The sequence below is a fragment of the Barbus barbus genome (genome assembly GCF_936440315.1).
Source record: "Barbus barbus genome assembly, chromosome: 13".
Lineage (NCBI taxonomy): Eukaryota > Metazoa > Chordata > Actinopteri > Cypriniformes > Cyprinidae > Barbus > Barbus barbus.
Genome location: NC_136741.1, coordinates 5,380,754 through 5,404,285, shown reverse-complemented (window position 1 = coordinate 5,404,285; position 23,532 = coordinate 5,380,754). Strand labels below are relative to the sequence as shown.

The 23,532-nt window shown below is 36.6% G+C and overlaps 2 protein-coding genes across 5 annotated transcripts in view; both read right to left on the bottom strand.

The window, feature by feature from the left end:
* Positions 1 to 58: 58 nt before the first annotated feature.
* On the bottom strand, positions 59 to 9,507 carry LOC306879360 (uncharacterized protein). Its single transcript, XM_079432223.1, has 4 exons — positions 9,256 to 9,507; positions 5,528 to 7,775; positions 3,516 to 3,592; positions 59 to 2,000 (listed from the first exon to the last, which is right to left on the bottom strand). The coding sequence occupies exons 2-4, from the start codon at positions 7,761 to 7,763 to the stop codon at positions 1,905 to 1,907; spliced, it is 2,409 nt and encodes an 802-aa protein (XP_079288349.1). The 5' UTR covers positions 7,764 to 7,775; positions 9,256 to 9,507; the 3' UTR covers positions 59 to 1,904.
* palm3 (paralemmin 3) overlaps positions 8,578 to 23,532 on the bottom strand; it is a 43,684-nt gene continuing 28,729 nt past the window's right edge. For 3 of the 4 annotated variants that reach the window (XM_079432235.1, XM_079432233.1, XM_079432234.1), the window contains exons 4-9: positions 22,289 to 22,369; positions 19,770 to 19,888; positions 16,690 to 16,795; positions 14,221 to 14,251; positions 13,019 to 13,078; positions 10,181 to 12,388 (exon numbers count right to left, since the gene is read on the bottom strand). In XM_079432235.1, the coding sequence (XP_079288361.1) occupies positions 11,436 to 12,388; positions 13,019 to 13,078; positions 14,221 to 14,251; positions 16,690 to 16,795; positions 19,770 to 19,888; positions 22,289 to 22,369 (1,350 nt within the window). In that variant the 3' untranslated portion in view covers positions 10,181 to 11,435. Of the gene's footprint in view, positions 12,389 to 13,018; positions 13,079 to 14,220; positions 14,252 to 16,689; positions 16,796 to 19,769; positions 19,889 to 22,288; positions 22,370 to 23,532 lie in introns of all 4 variants that reach the window. The other variant, XM_079432232.1, reaches the window with a different exon arrangement.

The following is a 23,532-nucleotide window of genomic DNA, read 5'->3' as shown; positions in this document are numbered from 1 at the left end:
AAAGCTTAAAAGTGAAAGCTTTCATTTACGCTGCCATTTTTTTTTTTTTTTTTTTTTTACACTAATGTCACTTAGTTCAAGTGGTTCGTTCAGTTCCCCTTTGCTTATCATGAAACTTAAAAGGAAATTAATTTGACAGTCATGCCAGAACAACATTCTAGTAAGAAAATTAAGCAACTATTATTTGGTACTAGTTTTTAAGACTAGTTTTTTCACATAGCGTGAAACTACATGATAACATTTTGATTAGCAAACCATAAACCATTTATAGCTCTAACAGTCTGAGATAATCAATCATAATGGCATAGGGTTGACTGAAGTTTCTCTGCTTTGTCCTCTGAAGCGCCTTAAAGTACTTCTCCCAAAAATGAAATTCTTTCACTATTTCCCCACCCTTATGTATCCTTCTTTCTTCTGTTGAGCACAAAAGAAGATATTTTGAAGAATATACGTAACCAAAGCACTTGACGGTAGCCATTGAAAAAAGTACTGTGGAAGCCAATGGCTACCGTCAGCTGTCTGGTTACCAACATTCTTCTTTTCTGCTCAACAGAAGAAAGAAACTCATACTTGAGGGTGAGTTAATCATGATAGAATTGGTTTTAGGGTGAACTGTCCCTTTAATCCTGTACTTACAAAGAAACGCGTAGCACTGGCAGGAACAAAACAATGTTTTCCTAAGAATACCTCCTCACAAAGAATAGTATTGTGTATTGGTCTTAAAGGTCATCTGGATTAACCTCATTGAAGACTGAAAGCATTGGGCAGCTTTTTTCCAGCGGTGTCGATGAGCTGCTGCCATATTTGAAATGAGCATTCCCATGCAGCCTTTGCTAATTGTGCTGAGAAAGAGTGAATGAATAATTCACAGGCAACTAGAGGGTCAGTAAAGCGTGTGTGTGTTGTCATCTCACTCATGACTAATCTCACTCGGCTCGGACGTTTTCTTTGTACCTTTCCTACAGTACCATCATCACCATGGTGACGAATTTGAATGCCCACTGGCGTGTTGAGTCACGGCAGTCGGGTATTCATACCTCACAGCACGGGCTGAGTGTGCAGAAGCCTAGAATGGACTGTGATGTCACTGAACGAGCAAGGGGCTTTTGCATGGAAGCTGAATGGAATGCTAGAACGTCGCCCTCTTTAATTGTTATTTTGAAAATCAAAGCCGTAGATATGGCGTAAGCATTACATCCTGGTCATTGTGCCTATTGTGAAGTCAGTTATCTAGTTTCGGACTCCAAGGCCCAAACCTCTATCACAACACTAACAATAAGTCACATTCATCAATTATTCAGTGCATTCGCAAATAACCAAAAAAGCTGATTAACACATTTTTATTTATTTGATCATTTTTATGTATGCATCAATAAAGCCTTTTCCCAGTATAATTTAGCTTTTCTAATCAGTAATGAAATATCTATCAAATAATGTTTAATTTAAATATAATTCTTATCTAATCTTACAGAATTCCAGGCTTTTAGACTTTGTTACTATGAGATGAGCAGCTATGTTAAATGATTAGAAATATTTCTATAACTAAATCAGAAAATGACATTAAAAATTACATAATCATTACACTGAAATCATTTGAGCCCATGTAACAACAATAAACACTGCCATACCTACTACCATTAACACCAGTTTGGCTCATTTGGTATTTACACAGCGTGTGTTATGGAATATCAGATTGTATAACCAACTTGCAGTGTCTTTTTGAGGCAATTGATGCTCTTTATCCATCCATAATGGCACGTGGCACACTAACTGGTTTCCTTTAAAAGATCAGAGGGGTTTTTGGGGAAACTGATCAGTTGTTCATACGCTTTATTTTAGGCTGGTACACTTGGTTAACTGGGCTCCATATTGTATTGTATATGTCAGGATGCTGTAGTTGGATTTCAGTCTCGGTCATCATCGTCCACATGGCCGTTCACCATCCCTGACTCCCAGCGCTCAAGTAATGGATTTTTCTGCCTTGGGATCTTTACTGTTTTCTGTATTTATCAGAACATTATAATAAGAACATTAATAAGTGCATTTAAAATTGAATACCTTTATTTAGCTCACATTACATACACATACAGGAGCAAAAGCTGTCACCTTATCGAAAGGTACAAAAATGTAATATTAAGGTACTAATGTGTACACTTAAATGTACATTTAAAGGTACTTAAATACACCCCTTAGTGTTAAATAAGGTACAAATATGTACCTTTGGAAACAGTAACAGCTTTTGTACCTTTTTTCTGAAAGTGTTGAAGGACTTATTTGGTCAAGAATGACTAAACCACATGTTGTTTTAAACCGATTTGACATTTTTCCTCAATGAATGAGATATTTTGAAGAATATCTAGACTGCTCTTTTACAAACAATGAGACCAAAGGGTGACCAGAGAATGTCAAGCTCCAATAAGCATCATGGTCTTCTGAAGGCGAATTGAGTTGTTATTCATTGAAAATTGTCTCACATTTCATCCATATTTGCACATATTCAAATATGGCATATAAGATTTGATGTCAATTGTGACATTTATTGTAACTGGTTTTCACATGTCACATAAGTGCTCACAGCACACAAATTTGAATATGCGCAAATTCAAATAAGTACATTTGAGTTAGATTTGAGAAGTGAATACATTTGGCTTTTCACTGAATAACAAAGTAAAGGTATCATATAATATAATGCACAAACCTCACTTTTTTTGGTCATATTTGGAGTCTTACAGCCCCTGGTCATCATTAATTTGTTGTATGTGAGAGAACAGACTAAACTTCCTGTCTAACATCTCCTTTTTGTGTTTGACAAATAAAAGTCATAAAAGCTTGGAACGACATTTGGGTGAAAAAATGATGACAGACTTTTCATTTTGGGGTGAGTGATTCCTATAAATGGGGGGGGGGGGGGCAGGAGCAGTCCATGCAATTTTAACTTCCTCGTATATCAAGGTAGGCACTTTTCTCTAAGCAAACGAGACCTGAGCTGAACTGAAAAAATGCCTCTGTCTTCAGATAAAGGTGTTCACTTGGCAGCACCTATTGGTTTTGATTGTGCTGATTGTGTTGGTTACATTATACTTTCCTGGCTGAGGAGAAGGATTCAGTGATAATACAGTGGGGACATAATCTTGATTCTAAAGAATGCAGCTAGTATGAACTCTGCTCTGAACTCTCATTATATGAAGAAAGATAAACTACTTTTTCAGTTGCATCACATTTAAGTGTGTGTGGTTGTGTTTGCACAGGGAGGGTGACTGAAACTTTGATACCCTTTGATTACCTACTGAAAGGTTGAAGAGCTTTGGTATCTGTTTATTGTTCAGGTAAAAATCTTAATTCGTGCACTACTAAATTCAAAATTTGAACCAGACCTTTGGGTTACCAGCACCAGCCCAAAACTTTAACCACAATGTTACTAACACCAGTGTGACTGTGACATACACAGTCACGGAAAAGAAGTTAAGAACACAAATGGTGCCTTTTAAAAGAGATTCAAACAAAAAGTCCTCTACCTCTGACAGTTGTCTTTGTTCTTCATCAGCTTGGGGCGGTGGCCACATTAAGTCCAGTTTTCCAGTGGATTGACGCACTATAAGCAGAAGACAGATGTTTATTTCAGTGAATGTAATGGATAATCCAATGAACTAGATGTTCATGACAATATCCATGCATAATAAGTGAGAAAACAGCAAAGTACGGACAAGTAGGCGCATATTGTTCTTAGTATCATTTCATATTTCTCTAAAAAGCTTATTTCAGGTATTTGAAGCAGTTATATTGAGATTTAGATGAGAAACATGAATGCGGTGTGTCCAAATATAGCTGAATTTCTCACTATGATGGGCAATGAAGAAAAACAAATTTGAAGATTTTTCTTAGAAGAAAATTTTTATTAAAATATCACTCAAATATTTACTACTGGAAAAGTGCCACAGTTCATACAAGTCACTCCTATTACATCATATTAGTATAAAGTTATGACACCGGCAGTACTGGTCTATATCTGTTAGCTGCCCTTACAAAAATGTCCCAAGGTTACCGCAGTTTCCTCAAAATTTCCATAGTTAATAAAGTTATTGTTATTACAGTAAAGCTGTAGTAAATTGATATTGGCCACCATCAGTCAAGGAAGAATATAAAATGACAGAAAGATTCTGAAAATATTTCACTCTATTAGAAGGAGTTACCTCGTAAACTTTGATTTTACAGCAGGAAAAATATCTGTACCATGACGTTTTGGCAGAAATTGTTATGATTAATAATTGTAAAGGATTTCTCTTCTGAGTAAATAGAAAAGGAGATTTTTTTTCATTAAGAAAAGAGAAAGTAGAAACGATAAAATCTTAAAAAAAAAAAAAAAAAATGGCAGGAAAAGTGATTTCACTTCCCCCTCAGTTTAGTACTAAATCTATGTGTCATTAAATTTCTGTGCCATTTCTCTATATGAAGACTATAGCAGGCATTTCAGCTGGCTTGTACAGTAGTAAAAGATCATTTCTACAGGTCACAACTGTAGATTATGTATTGAACATGCATGCTATATTTCAAAGATGCATACACCTTTCCAGAACACAGTATTCTTATCCATACTTTGCTCAAGTCAGTACATTTGACTAATAACAGAAATTTCAATATCTGGTTTACACTAGTACTGGTGACATAACCCCATATTAGCATTTAGGCTATTTGTTTGTTCGCTGCCATGGTGAAGTACAAACTACTAGCTTCCATTCAAATGATAATATGGTTACATTACATTCTACACACACAGAAACGTGTTAGAATCACACTGTTAAATAATAGTTCACAGGTGTTGAGTTTTGCCAGTGTTGCTGTTATTAAGGTTTTCCCATAGCGCAAATAGTCAAGCATTGTGCTAGCAATGCCAAGGTCATGGGTTTGATAGATAACCTTCAAATTAATAATTTGTTTTAGGATTTGTTAGATACGCCATGTGTTCACTTCTTTGCATATGTATCCTCTGTTTATACATCCTCTCTATGTAGCATCTTCTCTTGTAGCTAAACAGTAGCGAGTGGTGCTAGCAATGCAAAGACTATGGGTTTGTTCGCAGGCAATGAATAACCTGATAAAATGTATATTTTGAATACAACAGAATTTGAATGACAAATGCTTCTTTGTATGTGTCAGGCAGCTTAAATGGTTGTGTATGGTGCTAACAATGCAGAATTAATTTTTGTTTGATTATCAGTTAATGCATGAATTGTATATTGAATGCTACATAAGTTTCTTATGTTTTTATTTACATTTATTCAGTGGGGTCGGGGGGCTCGCCAACAATACCCCGACCACGGATTCTACTGAGGGGGAGCAATTTCTACTGAGGTCTGTGCAAGCCACTGCATTTATTCATTTAACATCCAATGTAAACCATCCCTACCTTTAATGTTTTTTTAACCTATACAAACATGAAAGCACCAATGGTGTGACTGATGTCTTCAGTTGATTTGAACTGCTCTGTAAACCAAAACCAAAATTTCATATGCTGCTTGCAATGACTCACCTGACGTGGTGGAGGTGAACGTCTCTGATTGGCGGACTGCTGGAGTCTGTTGAGGTGGGGGAATCTCTTGGCTAGAGGTTCCCATTAATCCTCTCACTCTAATTTCTGTCCTCAAATCCATTCCTGTCCCCATTCCTTCTTCTGTATACATGGCTGCTCCTCCATAAAGACTGTTTCTCTGTAGCTGCAGTTCTTGTTCCCTCTCCTTTGCCTCCTTAATGTCCAGCTCCACCTGAGACTGCAGACTCATTGAAGAACGGAGCTTGAAGAAAGGGTTCTCCTTCACTAAACTCGAGTCTTCATCTTCAGTCACTTCTAAATTTGGGTCTTGTCTTGCTCTGACAGGCTCGGCAGAAGAAGCCCTCACACCCGTTGAATTCATCGGTCTCACAGATCCTCCATCTGTGCATGAGGTTGTTTTATAACCTCCGTTTGGTCCTCCCACAGTTGTGGGAATAGTATTGGCCTCTATGATGATTATCTGGCCCTTGATTCCCTCAGTTAGACCAGGTCCTCGAGCAGCAGACGGGTTGCCGTTGGTGGCTCCATACTGATCCGTAACTGGTGGGGTGGGAGAATTTTGTGAGAATTGCATTAGGCGCTGTTTAACATCAACAGCAGAATCAACTTCCTGTATTCCAGCGGCAAACTCTACAGTGTCAGATCTTCTGCTAATGGTTGCCACCGTTTCCTTCGGCTCTTGGAATAACTCAAAAAGCTGCTTTTTGTCTTGAAGCTGTACCTCTGTTCCCTTGTCATAGAACCCAGGTAGTCGGCCCAGTTCAACCAGAACCTTCTCCCTCTCTGTCTCGGCACTAATTTCCTTCTGCATCTTCTTTCCAGCAAACTGCCGGTCTTTGCCGTGGCTTGGGTTGGGTCTTATCTGAGGGTCCTGGGATAGAATAGGCTTTCTCACTGGAATTTCCACAAACTCATTAGTCCTGTCAATGGTATCGCACAGTCCTCGAGAACGCCGTAGACTCTGCTCTCTCTTCATGGTCAAACGGATCTCCCTCTCAATGGGAGTTTCGTTAGGTGGAGATTCAGAGCGCTGAGGAGCATCATTATCATGGCCCTCCAAGACATCTGTTGTGCTGTTGGGGGAGAAATCAGCTGATACGCCACTATCACTCTGGCTGTCATCAAAATGATCCACCTGCATTCTGTTGCCTTTACCTTCTCCCAGATGAGGCTTTGTGTCTGACTTGGACTCTGCTCTCTGTCCGTTGTTTTCCCGTTCCTGTCTTTGATCTTTAACCTCCCCCAGCTGCTTTCCTTCGGTCCCACCTGTTTCTGTGAAACACACTGTTTGCTTTCGCTCTTCACCTGTTTCACTGCTCTCTCTCTCCTCCCTTTTACTGTCCCTCCTCCCCTGTGGCATTATCAATGGCTCTTTTACTTCAGTAGAGATACAAGCAGAGTTACCTTGCTCTGGATTGGTTGGCTTGCCTGCAACTGTTTCTAGGGGCGGAGCAGCAACACACACCTGTTGCACCTCCTCATTCTCATTCAGACCGCTTGGGTTGTTTACCTCGGGCTCCCCCTGCGGGATGTTCTCAGCATTAACCACAGGTTCAGTTGTGGATTCACTTTGGGTGCTTGATGAAGGTTCGGTCTCAGTGAGAAGACTTTTTGAAGAGCTCTTGGAATACGTCAGGTTTGACGGTTCATCACAACGACTGTCCCGTCTCACCCACTGCTCTCTGGTGGTGGCAAAGTCCACAGGTTTGCAGTCTATATTTTGCTCTTCACTGTTTTCTGATAGGAACACTGTTGAGTTAGAGTCGCCATGTGACTCAAGCTCATGTCCCTCTTCTTCACTGGCTGCCTTTGTTATTTGTGGTGAGCCTTTGTCTGCCTTTGTCATGGTAACAGGTTCTTCACCCTCCGTTGTCTGAACATCTTCACTGGTTTCAGTGTTTTCCTTCACCTCATCCTGAATCTCAATGGCCTGACACTCATTCCTCTCTGGTTGGATATTTTCTTCCAGTCCTGGCACAGGTGGCCACTCTTGATCACAATTCAGGTCATTTTCAACTATACTGCTCAAGACTTCCTCTGTTGCCTCAATGGCTCCATCTGCTGATGAGGAGGTGGGATGATCGTGAGGTTGAGGTGGAAAATCTTGTGAGACTGCTGTTTCCATATCATCAGTAAAGTGAGATTTTCCTTCTTTACTACTGCATTCATCCTGGAATTCAGATTTCTGAGGGCAAGTCACAGAATCTGTTTCCATTTTGCAATAGATCTGTATGAAATAAATGGCAAAATGCATTATACAATAATAGAATGACAAGCCAGAAGCGGGCTTCCTTTATTTGATTGAACTGGTAATCAACAAAGTTCTCTCTTTCTTCCCAACTATCCCTTGTCCATTTTCTCACCCGTTCTTCATTTTATGGATTAGAGGTGAGACCCCTGAAGGCCTTTTCTTTGTAATGGAAACACTTATATATTTTTTATTTTTGCTGATTTAGGAAACTATAATCAGCTTATGTTTCAATCCCAGTAGCTCAGGAAGTCTCATATTAAATTGAGCTATGGTGTGACTGCATGGAATCTTTTTCACAGCTGCAGTCTGTTGCTTTTGGGTTTTTGCTTCACAATTCTTTGACCTCTGTCTTAATCAAATTAATTAGGTCATTTATTCTTTAACGCCTATGCCTCCATGTCAGATTAGTGTCTTTTCCCATTAAGATCACCTTAAAATAGGTCACCTGAAACAATTATTTGTAATTTTTATTTAAATATTTTTGTTTTTACATCAGTCTACAGACAAGGCATTTTTTTCTGTAACTGTTTTCTTGTTTTGCTATAATGCACATTGATCCATACTGGGTTTTTTTTTTCATATTGGCACATGTGACTAAGAATGATTAACAAAGTTATTAAAATTAGAAAAACATTAAACAGTGTGCAGGGTCAGAAGTGGATTTTTTTCCACCTTCACAGTCAATGAAGTTTATCTCTATTCGTTAGAGAGTAAAAGTTTAACCAGCTCTTCTCAGAATCATATTTACTTAAAAACAAAATCAGATATCCATGCAAGTCAGGTAATATATATATATTTAGTTGTTGTTGTTGACAATGAGTTGATCATTCTCAATTTAATATTTGAACACTGTATTGCATTTTCCACTGGACGTAGAAGAAACACAAAGACTTAAAGGTGTGTCATAGCATAATGCTAATTACATAAGGCGCAGATTAATACTGTTTAATCAGATTATACTCTGGACATGAGTGACAAAACAACATGGAAAGTCTGATTCAGGAATAATACAGTAATAGTGAGGTATTCTTGTGTTCCTATGAATTATAGAACTATAACAGACTATATAATTATGGTCATGAATGAATTTCAAAGGCATGGAAAAGACTGTTGTGAAAATTTAAATATTAAGTATAGGCTATAAACAAAATCCAAGTAGCACAAATCTATTATTAGCTACAGTATACTAAAAACTGCTGTCAGCATCCATAAATTTCAAGACACTTACATTATGAATAGCTGTCACTAAATATGAATAAGTGCACTTTTTTCACTTAATGTATTTCTATGTACACTAGTAATGTGGAGGGCTTTAAATAAAATAATCCTGCAATATCCAACTGATGAGCCCAAGTAACATAAGTAACAAATTCCTGAAGATGTAACAAATACTAATGAGACCTACATGTATTGCATCTTATACATAAAACCAGATGAAAAAGGAAAATAGACCTACCAGCTGATGAGATGAAAGAAAGGATGGAAGGTCAGCTGAAAGACACAAAGAACTGCAACCGTTCACCAAGACGTTTTGAAGTGTGCCCCTTTCACCTTCTCTTTCTTTCCCTGATTTCCTTCTCTCTTTAACTCTCTCTCTCTCTGTACCTCCACCCCCTGCTTAGTAATCCAGGTTAAAATCTGTGCAGTTCATTTCTCTTCTTCCACGCTGCACTAAAGCTGTTGAGTACACCACAGGCCTTGCATCACTAATCCAAACAGCTCTCAAAGCTCTCATGACTGAAGCCAGGGTTTGAACAGGGGATCTCTTTATGAATAACTTTTAGATTCATACACAAGATAGTGCAAGATCTACATGTTACTATAATACTTTACAATAAGGTTTAATGTTTACATTAGTTAGTGCATTAGATATCATGAACTAACAATGCACAATATTTTACAGCATTTATTAATGTTAGGTTACATATACAAATACATTTTAATTTCAGTTAGCATTAGCTAATGTATTATGCATGAACACGAGTTAACAATGAAAAATGGCAAATTTAAGCATAATAACTAGATTATTAAATGCTTGTTCATGATACCGAATGCATTAACTCATGTTGATGAATTGAAAACTTACTGTGAAGTGCAATGTATAGCAGCATAAAAGTTATTTAAATATTTAAACAAAAATATGGAAACATTTCAGGCTATTGAATATTTAAACAATCAGCCCTTAAACACTGTTTTCATGTTTCCTGATAAAAGGACTGTTGCCATTGTTTTTTAAAGGCATTACTATTTGATTCTCTTTTATACATAATTTACAAAATAATTCTGTTTTATCCTTATGTTGACAGCATATGCATCCTCATTATATACCTTCTAAACTATTTCTTGTTTCAGTCTATTTTAAGAAAAACATAGCCTTTGATTAAATTTCATCAGTTTAGTTTATTAATCCTTGCAGATCTTCCAATGTAAATTTTCTATACAAAATCCTCACCGCTTCTCATTCAGCTCAGTACAAACAGGCTCCCAGTTAAGGCACTGAGAATTTACATCAAACTTTCTATGCTGAAAAAAAATGTTCCTGAATCCAACTGAAAACTTTGAATAGTATTGATTACATATCATGGTATGAAACTTGAATCGCTGTCACACACAATTAAAACAGTGTTAATGAAAGACAGCAGGAGTAGACCTTAGAGAAATGTTAGTTGGAGAATGAACCTAAAATTGCAAAGATTGATAAAGCGGTTTATGCCGTATACTGTATACTGGTCAGAAGTATATTAAGTACTGTTCATAGGGTCACATTAAAGGGATAGTTCACCCTCATGTCATTCCAAACCTGCATGTATTTCTTTCTTCTGCAGGACAAAATAATCTCTCTTTATTGAAACACTATCTTCTGTGTTCTGCAGAAGAAACTTTTACTTTGGAACAACATGAAATGATTTTCATCACAGACATTTGTATTTTGGGTAAACCATGCCTTTAAAGTCTAAAAACACTTCTGTCTGGCAGTTAAATGCACTGTAACAATAAAAGCAATCAAACTGAAATTCCGTTCAAATCAACAATGCAAAAACCCTAAAGATGTTACAGAATGTATAAAATCACATCTAACCAGTCTGTCTCTTTGTTTTGATTCAATACCAAGGCACACAAATGGTTTCTAATAGAGAATGCCACAACTATTGTAGGTTGAGACTTATTAATTACCCACGTGGGTCTATTCCCACGGCACTAAGAAAAACAAAATATTTTTATATGGTAGTGTTAAAACCGTCAAGGCCTCTGTGGGTCGGCAGCCAACGCTCTAGAGTCGCCAGACATAAAAACAGGATCATAATAAGACACCAGAGGCCAGGAATGCAACCAATGGTGATACATCAACAATAACATGCACATTGAAGCCTTTTCCAGTCTTTTCCTGCAAGGCAATGTGCTTCTTCTTACACAGAAAAGAGTTATGGGAATTCAATACAGTGAAGGCAATGCAAGTCTTGAAGGCTTCAGTACATCATAAACACTTTGTGCTTTGACGCCACTGCAAGTTTCGATGTGAACAGCTGAAGATGAAAATACGAATGTCTTGAAATACAAACTCTATATTCAGAGTAACAGACAAAATGAAAAAGAATGGAGAATAAAAAGAGTCACAGTCAAACGTCAACAGATTGTTCACATGATCGAACAGCATTGGCAGGTTTTTTGTTTTGGTGCACCTGCGTCCTCTGCTCGAATCGCGGCGCTGGTATCCAGCTGAGCCGCTGCTTTGGAGACGAGCAGAGGCTCTTGTTCGGCACGCTGTTTTTCTGTTTCTGCCTTGGCGTTTGACTCCGCTGTTTCTCCGGCACCATCCAGTGGAACATCGTGAAATTGGCTGAGCGAGATGCGTGTGGCGGGCACGACCTCCTCGTCTTTTGGGGTTTGCGATTCTGTTGTGTTTGCCTCGACTTTTGCTCTGATTGTTGGAGATGGTTGTGTTTTGGAATACATTGGAACCTGTGATTCCTCAATAGCGCCATCTACTTTCACAATCTGGGGTTGCGTTTCAGTCGATTCGGGAAGATCTTTCTCCTCTTGCTCAAGATCAAGTAGATCTTGTGTTTTGACTTCCACAGCTACATCTGCAACTATCTGTATCTCATCAGCAGGAGAATCTTCAATCTCCTCTGCCTGCTCTGGGTCAGCAGAAGCTTCTGGATGGTTCTCTGTCTTTTCCTCATCACCATTTTCTTCTGTGTTTCCAGAAGTGTCTTCATTTGTGGTGTCCAAAGTAGGTTCTTGAGCAGTTTTGTCATCCTCCTTTGGGATTTCCTCCCCTTCGTCTGTGATGATGACTCTTTCTGCTCTGATAATTGCTCCACCGTCATCATCCTCATCTACTCCCTGCCCAGACTCCGCCTCCTTGAAGCCAAGGAAGGTCATAGTTACACCACCAGCACCTAGTCCTTCAGCAGGGTGGCTGTTAAAGTTGTTAGCAGAAGCATGTTCATCCTCTTCTGGAGTATTGTGTGATGATTCTCCTTCCACATTTCCGTTGTGAGGTGGTGTGGTGTCTGTTTCTGTTTTAACATCAGTAGTCGGTCCTGCTTCCTCCGCGTCGTGATTCTGAGCCTGCACAGGATCATCTGCAAAAGAAACCCACAGTATGAATCTAGAATCACTTTTAATATTCATACATGAGATGAATACTTAATATGAAGTTATTAAGACGAGGCATTGGCAAGGCTATGCTTTAATTCTATAATAGATTGAATATTAAAGGTTTTTTCCTTAAAATTAAACTAATGATGGAAAGAATGTAAAGCAGACAGAGAGAAAGAGCAAGACGGGGGAAAAGAGTGATAGTATGAGAATATGTTAAAGGATTGTGGATTGTTACTAGGCCATTGCTAAGGTGTTCTGGCCGTATTTTAGGGTGTTGTTATGTGGTTTATAGAGTGTTTACTGGTCGTAACATATCAGGTCCCTACTAGAGTAAAAATGTATGTGATTTTTTATTCAATGATAAGTTAAGGCCAATTAACACTATGCCAACAGACACCGAGTTTTGTCAGATAGTGTGCTACCCATATTTGTGTTGACTGCACTTGTTTTTTGCCAGTTGAACATGTTAAATCAGCATTTGTTGAGTTTTGGAATGTCTGAGAAATGACATACTGTAATCTGATGACTGATGCTGTTGGTCTGCATCCGTTGGTGCAGTTAGTTACCAAAGTCTAAAGAAAGAATAGTATATAATCACTGATATTTTATACCTTTCTTTTCCTCTTTTCCATTCTCCATGATAGGTCCATTAGGGGCCGTCTCAGCAATTGCTGTTTTATCAGAAACATTTATGATTGATATTAGTTCAATAGCATACTAGATGAGATCGTCACCTTGGAATTATAAGATTATATTTGACATTTTGGTCAAAATTGAGTTGTTCACATATTCTTATTCTGTGTTTTTTTTAAAGTTGTGTATATTTAGATAACAAAAAGGTTCGATCTAGTACTGTATATGGGATTCCAATATCTCAAAATTACTCAGAATGGAGATAGAGTCATATAATTCCAAGGTGGCAAGATGTATTGTTAATATTTTAAAAACAAGTTCATTACAAAATATTATGGTCCGTTTAGAAAAAAAGTCTATTATTATAAGTCTAAAGTAGATTGGTAAGTCTTCACAAAACGTTTCAATTCTGTAACATGCGTAACTATAAATATTATCAGAAATATACACTACATTTCAAAAGTTTGAGGTCAGTAAGATATTTTAATAGTTTAAAATAAATACATTTTTAAATGTCTTCAGTCTTCAGTGTCACATGATCCTTCAGAAATCTGCAGCTCCAGCAACATTTATTATTATCAATGTTGAAAACAGTCGTGCAGCTTAATATTTTTTTAAATTTCAAACCATTTGAAATTGATTTTTTGTAACAAATTACATCCTTGCAGAATAAAAGTATAAATTTTTTCCACAAAATAAAAGTAAAAAATAAAGTAAATGGAAAATCTTGACCCCAAACATTTAGAGTGCATAATATACTATTTAATAATATTAAGTATCACTATGAATTGATTACTGATAATTATATAGTTTCATGTTATTTTATGACTTCACACATTTAATGATTTTATGATGTGTTTGACTTTAAATGATCATTAACATTAATCTAGATAAATAAATGCTGTAGAGGTATTGTTTATTGTTAGTGGATGATCTCTAACACGTCAACTCATGTTATCAATCTGAACCTTATTGTAAACTCTTACCAACTGAATTAACCAGGAATTAATTTAACACAGATTCACAACTATTGCTTTGTCAAGGATTATACACGTTTGTGTAAGCAATAATCAGGTCTAGAAAGCAGACAAGCCTGATGCTGTGTAACTGAAACAGACAGGCAGATGGTTAGCCTGGACACAGGTGCGGCGCAGAGAGAGGACAGGTGGCACACGCTCACCTGCTTCCACTGGCTCCACCACGGCCTCTCCCTATTGGACGAACAAGAGAGAAAAGGTCAACAGTCATCCTTACAGAGGACACATCACACTATTTAGCTGTTTAAACCATTTCATTCTGCTGCTTAATATTTCATTCAAGGCCATGGAACATTTATGGGTGGAAGAGCTCTTCTCTGATCAGCCTCCATTCTAGACTAGTGAAGTCTCCTTTCTAAGTTCATTAATATTCACACCAATATCCCAACCGTCTCCCAAATACTGTAGCATTCTATGGCAAGCCGTTTGGACTTTTATTCATTCTCAGGATAACAATGGCTATTTTTGATATCAGCAATTACATTTCCACTACTAACAATGTAAATTTTTTATATCAGCAATTCAATTTTTACTAGTTCAAATGTTAATTCTTCATATCAGACATTTAACTAGTGAAAATACAATTACACATATCAACAATTTAATTCTTGATAACAACATTGTTACTAGTGGAAATGCAATTGCTTATATAAAAAATAGCCATTGTTACTAGTAGAAATCTAATTCCTGATATCAACAATTAGCATTTTAACTAGTAAAAACTGAATTGTTGATATCAAGAATTCATATCCTGAGAATGAATGAAAGTCAAAACGGCTTGCCATAAGCATTCTGCTTACAATGTGATTTAGAGAAACACCATAAACCATTTACTGAAGGTATACTCACAATTTTCCCTCATTAAAAACGTTTAAAATTAATATTTTTTAATATACGTATTGCATTTATGTCCCTGTATTTATGTCACCATGACCAGATGAGTACTACTCACTTTATGAGAACTGCTCACTTTAAGTATAGCAAGCATTTGCTCATAGATTGAATTAATCATGACTGATAGCAAATAGAAGGGGACATACACAAATATTACTAAGTGCCAATTTAATTAATTCAATTAATATTATTACCATATTCAGAACATTAATTGTAATATGAAATAGTTTTGACTGAAAATTAAAAGACTAGCTAGCCAGTTTCAGGTTTGTAGCGCTTGTGTCAGATTTGTGTGATTATAATTTATAATTTGCGCTTCCTTTATTGTTGTGAATATCAGCAATCATCTAATTCATGTGAAGCTTCCCCCCGTTTAGCCGTTTGATGCTTTATTTCTTTCCCTCACTCTGATTGGATAATTATGGGGTGGTCTTTCATCAACTTTAGAAAAAATATGGTTGTGTTGCGAGATTCATTTACCAACAGACAGACACATCAGCTTCAGTTACCACAAGGTGGAGTCACGCCAACACTGTACAGTATGTTACATTTACAGTATTCAATGCAGGCAGTATTTAATCAATGCAAAATTGTAATCACAAAAATACAGCATTGATACTGCATGACTTTTTTTTTAGTCATCATGATTTTTTCCCTCATGATTATGAACTGTATTTCATCTTTAATTCTTTAATTCTTAAGATCTAAAACTTAATTTGTGTACACACTGTAGCTGTTCACTACTGCCAACTATAAACCGACCCCAAACTGAAGCAGTACAGGAAAATATTAAAATATTATACTAAAATGTTATTTTTACACTTTAGCCACACTGCAAGTCAATTTCAACAGAACATGAGGGTTCACATAAGTTCCTTGGTGTTCATGTTGGTCAAATATGAATCAGCTGTATTCTTTAGAAATTAATTTGTCTTGACAAAACATACAATACTATAAGACCAAGACCCAGCTTAAAAGAATAGTTCACACAAAAATGTAAATTTGCTGAAAACTGATTCACCCTCGGGCCATACAAGATGAAGAAACAAATTAATCTACATCTTGGATGGCCTAGGGGTGGGTTTTTCAGCAAATTCATTTACATTTCATGTTAATTTTTGGTGAACTATTTCTTTAATTAGAATAACTTCAATTCTATAATATAAGTTATATACTATAATATAGTCTTATAGCAGCCCATCACATCAACTCTGATTTAACAGCCTTCAGTGTGTGCTTTTAAAGACAAAATATGTTTACAGTTGAGCTGACCTTCATACAAGGTTGTTTGCTGTGATGGTAACGAGTATAAAAACAGCCCTGACTGGCTGCTACTAATAAATAGCTCAGAATGATTTCAGAGTTGTGCATCTTATAGTAAAGCGTATTGACTTCTGAAATCATTTTAATGTTCTGATTTGGTGCTAATGAAACATATCTTATACTGAAAAGAGTTGTGCTGTGTATTATATTTTTGTGGAAACCGTGATGCTATTTATTTTTTAGAACATTTTTGTAACATTATAAATATCTTTACTTTCTCTTTTGATCAATTAAATGCATCCTTGCTGTATAGAAGTACCAATTTAAAAATATCTTACTGATCCCAGACACTAGTGTGAAGTGATTTAGGAGGTGAAAAGCTCTGACACAAGCAGACGTGTGACAGCAGCAGATGCGCGTTCAGAGTGATCATGCATTCAGACATGATGTCTCACCTTATGGTGTGTCTGAGGGTCTGTGCCAGTTTGACTGGAACCGTCTTCAATGAGTTGCTTCAGTTTCAGTTCTTCCTCAGCTAACTGCTCAGACGTCACCTGTAATCTAAAGCACATACATGCATGTCATGTTTTATAAGGTGGGAACCAACCATTGGCCTGTGCTTTTCTTTAAGTAAGCCAATAATACTTCCTACAGACACATTTTGAATTTGTCAAAAAAAAAGTTGGGGGAAAAAGTAAGAACAGTATTAACAGTAACTACATTTTCCCGTATCATTCCAGCAGTATAGACAAAACTATACATTCTTCTTCTTCTTTTGTCTACTATATTCTATGAAGTCATGAATATCTTAGTAATTTTGTCCAGTTGGTTCATTTGGAAATTTAAATCAGCTGGTTTAAAGAAAACAGTTTCACTGATTGATTTGAATCCTGCACAGCATCATATGGTTTTGGTCACACTTTGGTTTGAGGATCAATTCTCACTATATTAACTGTGACTTTTGCCTCAATAAACTCCCTAATAATTAGTAACGTAGTTTTTAAGTTTAGGTATGGGGTCAGATAAAATGACTTAAAATATTATATAGGCACTCGTGGCCTAATGGATAGAGAGTCGGGCTTGTAACCCAAAGGTCGTGGGTTCGAGTCTCAGGTCCGGCAGGGATTGTAGGTGAGGTACAGCGCTCTCTCCACCCTCAATACCACAACTGAGGTGCCCTTGAGCAAGGCACCGAACCTCCAACTGCTCCCCGGGCGCTGCAGCATAAATGTCTACCCACTGCTCCGGGTGTGTGTTCACGGTGTGTGTGTGTGTGTGTTCACTGCTGTGTGTGTGCACTTTGGCAGGGTTAAATGCAGAGCACAAATTCCGAGTATGGATCACCATACTTGGCCACATGTCACGTCACTTTCACAATAAGCAAATAATTTTGAGAATTGTTTCCTAAAATAAAGTGTTGCCATGCTTTTTAGTAGCAACACACACACACACAAATCTTCTTACAATAATTTAGCAAAATAATATAATATTGAGTCAAATGCTGCTGTTCATTACTATGATTCAGACTAGGCCTATTTTTTATATATTATATATATATATATATATATATATATATATATATATATATATATATATATATATATATATATATATATATATATATATATATATATAGTTCAAATATAGTTCAAATATAGTTCAAATGCAATTAGATCCTGATTGTTTCTGTGCGAGAAAATTACTACTTTTAATTGCAGAAAATAAAACATGAAATCAAGAATGACTATTTACTTTCTTGGTGCAGGCTCCAGGACTTATTGTTAAGGATTCATCAGCTCAAATTCAGTCAAAATTTAATAACCTGTTCTTCATCTGAAATGACTTCCAAAATTTTATTTAGGCACTGTTTAAGCAAACTCTCATTCAGTCTGGCTGCATTCTGGCCTACTTTTATCGATTCCCAGGCCACTATCTTGTTTCACTCAGAACTATATTAAGGAAGTAAACTGAATTGTGAACAACAACTAACATTGGCTTTTAAAAGCTTTGACTATGTCTCTTGAAATGGCTTCAATGTACTTTTTATTAGTAGCTTTTAGTGTAGCGAAAAACTTTTGCTAAAGTGTAGCTTGCCTGTAATCATGATTGGTTTGACAACCTACAATTTCAAAGGAGCTTCCCCAGCAGGTTCCCAGAATATACTGTAGGTTTTTCAGGATTTACTATCAGACAAACAAAATGCGCAAGTGAGCCTGCACTCACGTGGACTCATTTACTCAATCGCAATCCTCTCTGGAAATCACAGCATGCTTTATAGCTATATAAATATAAAACTGCATTGTAACAAATACAGGCATTAAACGAATCACTCCTCATAGGATGAGAGGCCTCAGACGGCTGTTTACACACCATGAAAGTCTGTTCCCTATAGGGCTGTGAGCAGCTTATTACTGCCAAACTTTGCTCTGACTAATTAAAGCCCTGCTTCACCGCAGAAGAACATCTCAGCGGCCAGCTTATTACAATAATCACCATCTCCTTCAGTCAAGCAAATAAATGCTGATCTGCAAAGCAGGAACTTCAAATACTCCTTCTCACTCACATGCAGAAATAGAAAGATATTTTGGGGGATAAAAACCCATCACCTGCTTGGTGCTCCAGTACTTTGGCAAGAATAATTAGTGGTGTTTGCAGAGGGAAGCAACATTATTACTACCGTGTGTATGATTAGATTTGAACAAACCCCAAAGTATTAAACTTCAGCTTGTAACTTATCTCATACGGCAATATACAGTATATAGATGCGGTTAAGTGCTCGAGGAAGAGCTTTATTTATTAGGTCAGGGATTGGGCAGTTGTGCTAAGAATTATTAGCCCCCTTGAAGATGCTTTATAAATAAATCCTTATGATATTTTATTCTAAGAAATCACAAAAATCTAACCTTACACTGATGCAAAACAACTGAAAGTGGAGAAAAATCACTGTTTTTCTTTAATACACACTGGCCACAATTATAAGCACCACTAGAAATTCTTATGAGTAAAATGTCTCTGAAGTATATTCCCATTTATAATTATTTTTAACACCAGGGTGACTATGAACATGAAATTTGGACTTCCTGATTCACAAAAATATAAATATGAGGGCACACAAAGGCCAAATTCCCTTAATCATCCAACACAATGATTCACGCCCGAAGAATATAGTTCTGATATGCATCAAAAGATTGATGAGCTTCAGAAAATGTCACAAAACAGTTAAAGCATTGAAAGTTCCCATTTTCACCATCAGGACAATAATTAAGAACTTCCAATCAAGGAGTGACCCAAACCATATATATATAGAATATCACAGAGAAATTTTGGCCCGGCAAGCAACCACCCAAAACACAGTTGCAACCATCAAGCAATGCACTAAAACACTCAGAAAACCCTTGCAACTGTGTAAAAACATGCTAAAACAGCCTATAAACGGCACAATAATGTGCTAAAAACATTTCAGATCACCTCAGCAACCACATATAAATTCTCTGATAACCAAGCTCAGGGTTAAATAAAATATAACAAATCTTACTTGTTAATGTGCACCTCTATCTCCTGAGCCTTAGCGCCCCAGAGGGGTGATCGAGGTCCCGTACTATCAGGAGATGTGGGAGGTCCTTCCATCAGCCACTGGTCTCTGAGGGACTTCCTCTGTGAGAGAAACAGGGAAAGGAGGAAGAAGTAATTAATGCAGGGACACATTATTTAAATAGATTTCTTATCAGCGGTTCACACTAACAGCCAAACAAAGGCATTGCATCACGCTGGTTTCTGGAGCTTAAAGGCCTATTCACACCAAAAGTTAATATTTGCCATAAAAACAAACGAGATTGAATTGAAAAAAATGCATGTATTAGAAAGCCAATGGGCAAATGTGACCAGGATGTCAAGGTTATGCTTAAGCTTAAAAGGAACTTCTTGTTTATTTAGATATTCTTGTGATGTTGCTTTGTTGCATGGTTTGAATTGTTCAAGACCACACAGTCCCTAGCAATAGCAGGAAGCATATTGTGGTTTGTTGTGAGTGTAATAAGAGTATGAGCATTAGCGCAAGCAAAGACACATAACAAACCATATTCTTTCATTTGGGATATATTTCACATCTAGAAAAAAAATGTGTAAAAACAATATGCTTTCTCAATAAAACAACTATTGGTATCAGTTGGATCGGGCTAATACGTATTTGATATAAAACCCCCAAAATATTGTAAACCATAGCAATGTACCCAACATAGTTGATGGCCAATTAATACACTTCTTGACAGTTGTTCCCAGAAGATCAAATGATGTATGTGTTTGTCTTTTGACTTTGTCCATGGTACAAGCTGTCAAGTTGTTTGATATGTAACACATCAACTTCCTGTTTCAGAAGGAGACAATACAAATAAAAGACATAAGTGTTTGTCTAACCATTTCATGGGGTCTTTAAATTAAGGAAAATCTGAAGAAGGTAGAAAAGTTACAGTGCACTTGGAGTGAATAATTCTGCTACAAAACATCCTTTATACAATTTAGAGAATGCCAAAAGGTTAAAGTCTAAAATGAAATTTCCTGCTGAGCGTAATGTACTTTCACTCCTCTGCTAATTCCACCTCCAACAGCAAAAACATGCAACAACACATTTCTGAAAGGTTAAATCAGGACCATCTAGAGTGTATTTCACTAATAATAAAACACGGCTGTGTATATTCTGACATATAGATCAACGGGGAACTCCATAACGTGCACAAAAGTGCAGCCACCAGCTGCCACACAGGAAGTGACGTGCACCATGGAAACTGAAAATGTATGAGGATTAATGTAAGATAACACAAGACAACAGCAGCTGTGAGATAACGTTATCTACATGCATGATTTCATTCTAAAACCTAAATATAAACCCTACAAACACAGTTTATGCTACTTATCATAAGCGCGTTTCCAGTCCAATGGCCACTTTTATGTTCCAGTGGTTTTAAGTAATACTCAATACTTCAACTTTAAAATAATCATAAGCCATACTGATATATATTATCTGAAAATTAATTTGTACACAAATTTCATGTCTAACAATTCTTTTGTGTAGAAGCCACACAATATTATTATTATTATGATCAAAAAGTTACAATTATTATTCGAAATCCCAAGTCATAATGACAAAAATAGACTTTAATCATGTTTTCTTCTCATTTTGACTATTTCTCACAATTTCAACTTTTAATCGTCATTGACTTAGCATTTTATAATTTCAATTTACCTTATTAGTTACCAAAACATGATTTGTTTTAATCAAAAGCATAAAATATGATTTGAGCTGTCAGAAAATAAAGAGCAGTAAACAAAGCTGTCCTTTTTTTTTTTTTTAAAGTGTGAAAATATTACATATTATTTATAAATATTATTTCATTACAAGAATGTTTATGAATGATTTGATATGTGAAATGATTGTAATGTTTCTGAGAAATGATGCTGTCAGGCATGCATGACACATGCTGTGATGCATTATATACACTTTTGAATATTTTTAGTTGAATGTGAAATAACTAGTGAGTGTGAAAAGTTTGCTTTAGGAAGTTTTTTTTCCACAAGGACAAAATGGCCCGTAGTTGAAGAAACACCCATAAATGTACACACACATACACACAGTGTATAAAAAATGTGTCTTGGAACCAACAGAGTAAGAACACAAAGGAATAGGAAGAGGGAACGCCAATCTGTAAATATTATGGAAACAATGGGGAGTGAGAGAGAGAGAGAGAGAGAGCGAGAGAGGGAGGGAGAATGCACACACAAACATGAAACCTTCCAGGATAACATTTCAATTCTCAAGAAGAGTGTGTGTGTTTGTATACAATGAATGATCTTGTGTTCTACATGTGGCTCTGGTGACTCTGTGCATTTAGTTTTTTGTGTGTGTGTGTGCATATAGGCCTACATTTGTGAAATTCCACTCCATGACGCAGCCTACTTAACACAAACGTGACCTGAAGTGTCCGGCTGCAAAACAGGGTCACAGACGTACAGGCAAGCGTGAGTGTGTGTGTGTGTGTGTGTGTGTGTGAGAGGTCACACCTTGAGCTGCTGAAGTCTCAGTCTCTCATCCTCAATCTCTCTCCTGGCTCGCTCCTGTTCCTCCTGTATCCGCCGTTTCTCCTGAAAGCAGAAAATATCACAGACTTGAAGTATACATAAAACACTTTTCAGAATGTTCACACAACCTAACATGTTCCTTCCTATACTGACACGTACTTTGCTTTAATGCGGCTTCCTGCTAGCTTGATACATTTTAGTTCTGTCAGGGGACGTCACATCTACCAACAGTTTTTTTCATGAAATCACGACTTACTCTGCACTCTTCAGTCTGTCACACTGACTGATAAAGTCTTCAACACTTATAATATTAGATATTAGATTGATATCTGAAAGGATGATGTGACACTGAAGACTGAAGTAATGGTGCTGAAAATTCAGCTTTGCCATCACAGGAATAAATTATATTTGAATATATATTAAAATGGAAAACAATTTAAAATTGTAATAATAATTCAACATTTTCTGTGTAAAAATGTCAATGTTATTGTATTTTGATTGAATAAATGGAAAATAAATTCAAAACCATTAAAACATTTGCACACCCTAAAATTTTAAATGGTGGCAAATCAACACATTTTTTAATTATTTAAAATAACCAATAGGTTTTGGTTACATCTCTCAACCTGGATTGTAATTCTAAACTCAGAGTTGTCCTCTGTAACCATAAGCTTTTAATGTTGGTGCTACATGTTAAAATGGTGAATTTTGGACATAATCAACCACTGAACCCGAGGGTCATCTTGACTTGAAATGAATAATAAAATGCATTCAGAGGACATGAATATTTCGTATAACACCAAGCAGGTGAAGAGACTCTTGGGTAGAGTGTCTTTGCTGTTGTCTGGTGTAGTTTTACCTGGTCTGGACAGACTCCATCACACTTAATAATTCAGGGGCCACAGAATGAGTCGTGAACACATCTAACACCAGTTTCCATGCCTGTGCTTGTTTATGAGACACATGCTGTACACTCTTAAAAATAAAAGTTCTTTGTTGGCATCTATGGATCATGAAGAACCTTTAACACCCATGGAACCTTTCCACTGCACTGAAGATTCTTTGTAATTGAAAAAGCTTATTTAAATGATTAAACTGTTCTTCACAACTGTTCACTGAAAGGCTCTTTGGAGAACCCAAAATTCTTTTGACAAAACCCCCTTTTGAAAACTTTTTTTAAGAGCATATACCAAATACAGTTTATGTATTTTCATGCATGTTTCTAT

What these genes read in the sequence shown, in the direction of transcription:
- LOC306879360 (XM_079432223.1), bottom strand. Translation starts at nt 7,763, where the DNA reads ATGGAAACAGATTCTGTGACTTGCCCTCAGAAATCTGAATTCCAGGAT. An exon ending in GTTCACCTCCACCACGTCAG is followed by an intron (nt 3,593 to 5,527) that starts GTGAGTCATTGC and finishes TTCTGCTTATAG; the next exon opens with TGCGTCAATCCACTGGAAAA. An exon ending in AACAAAGACAACTGTCAGAG is followed by an intron (nt 2,001 to 3,515) that starts GTAGAGGACTTT and finishes TGATAAATACAG; the next exon opens with AAAACAGTAAAGATCCCAAG.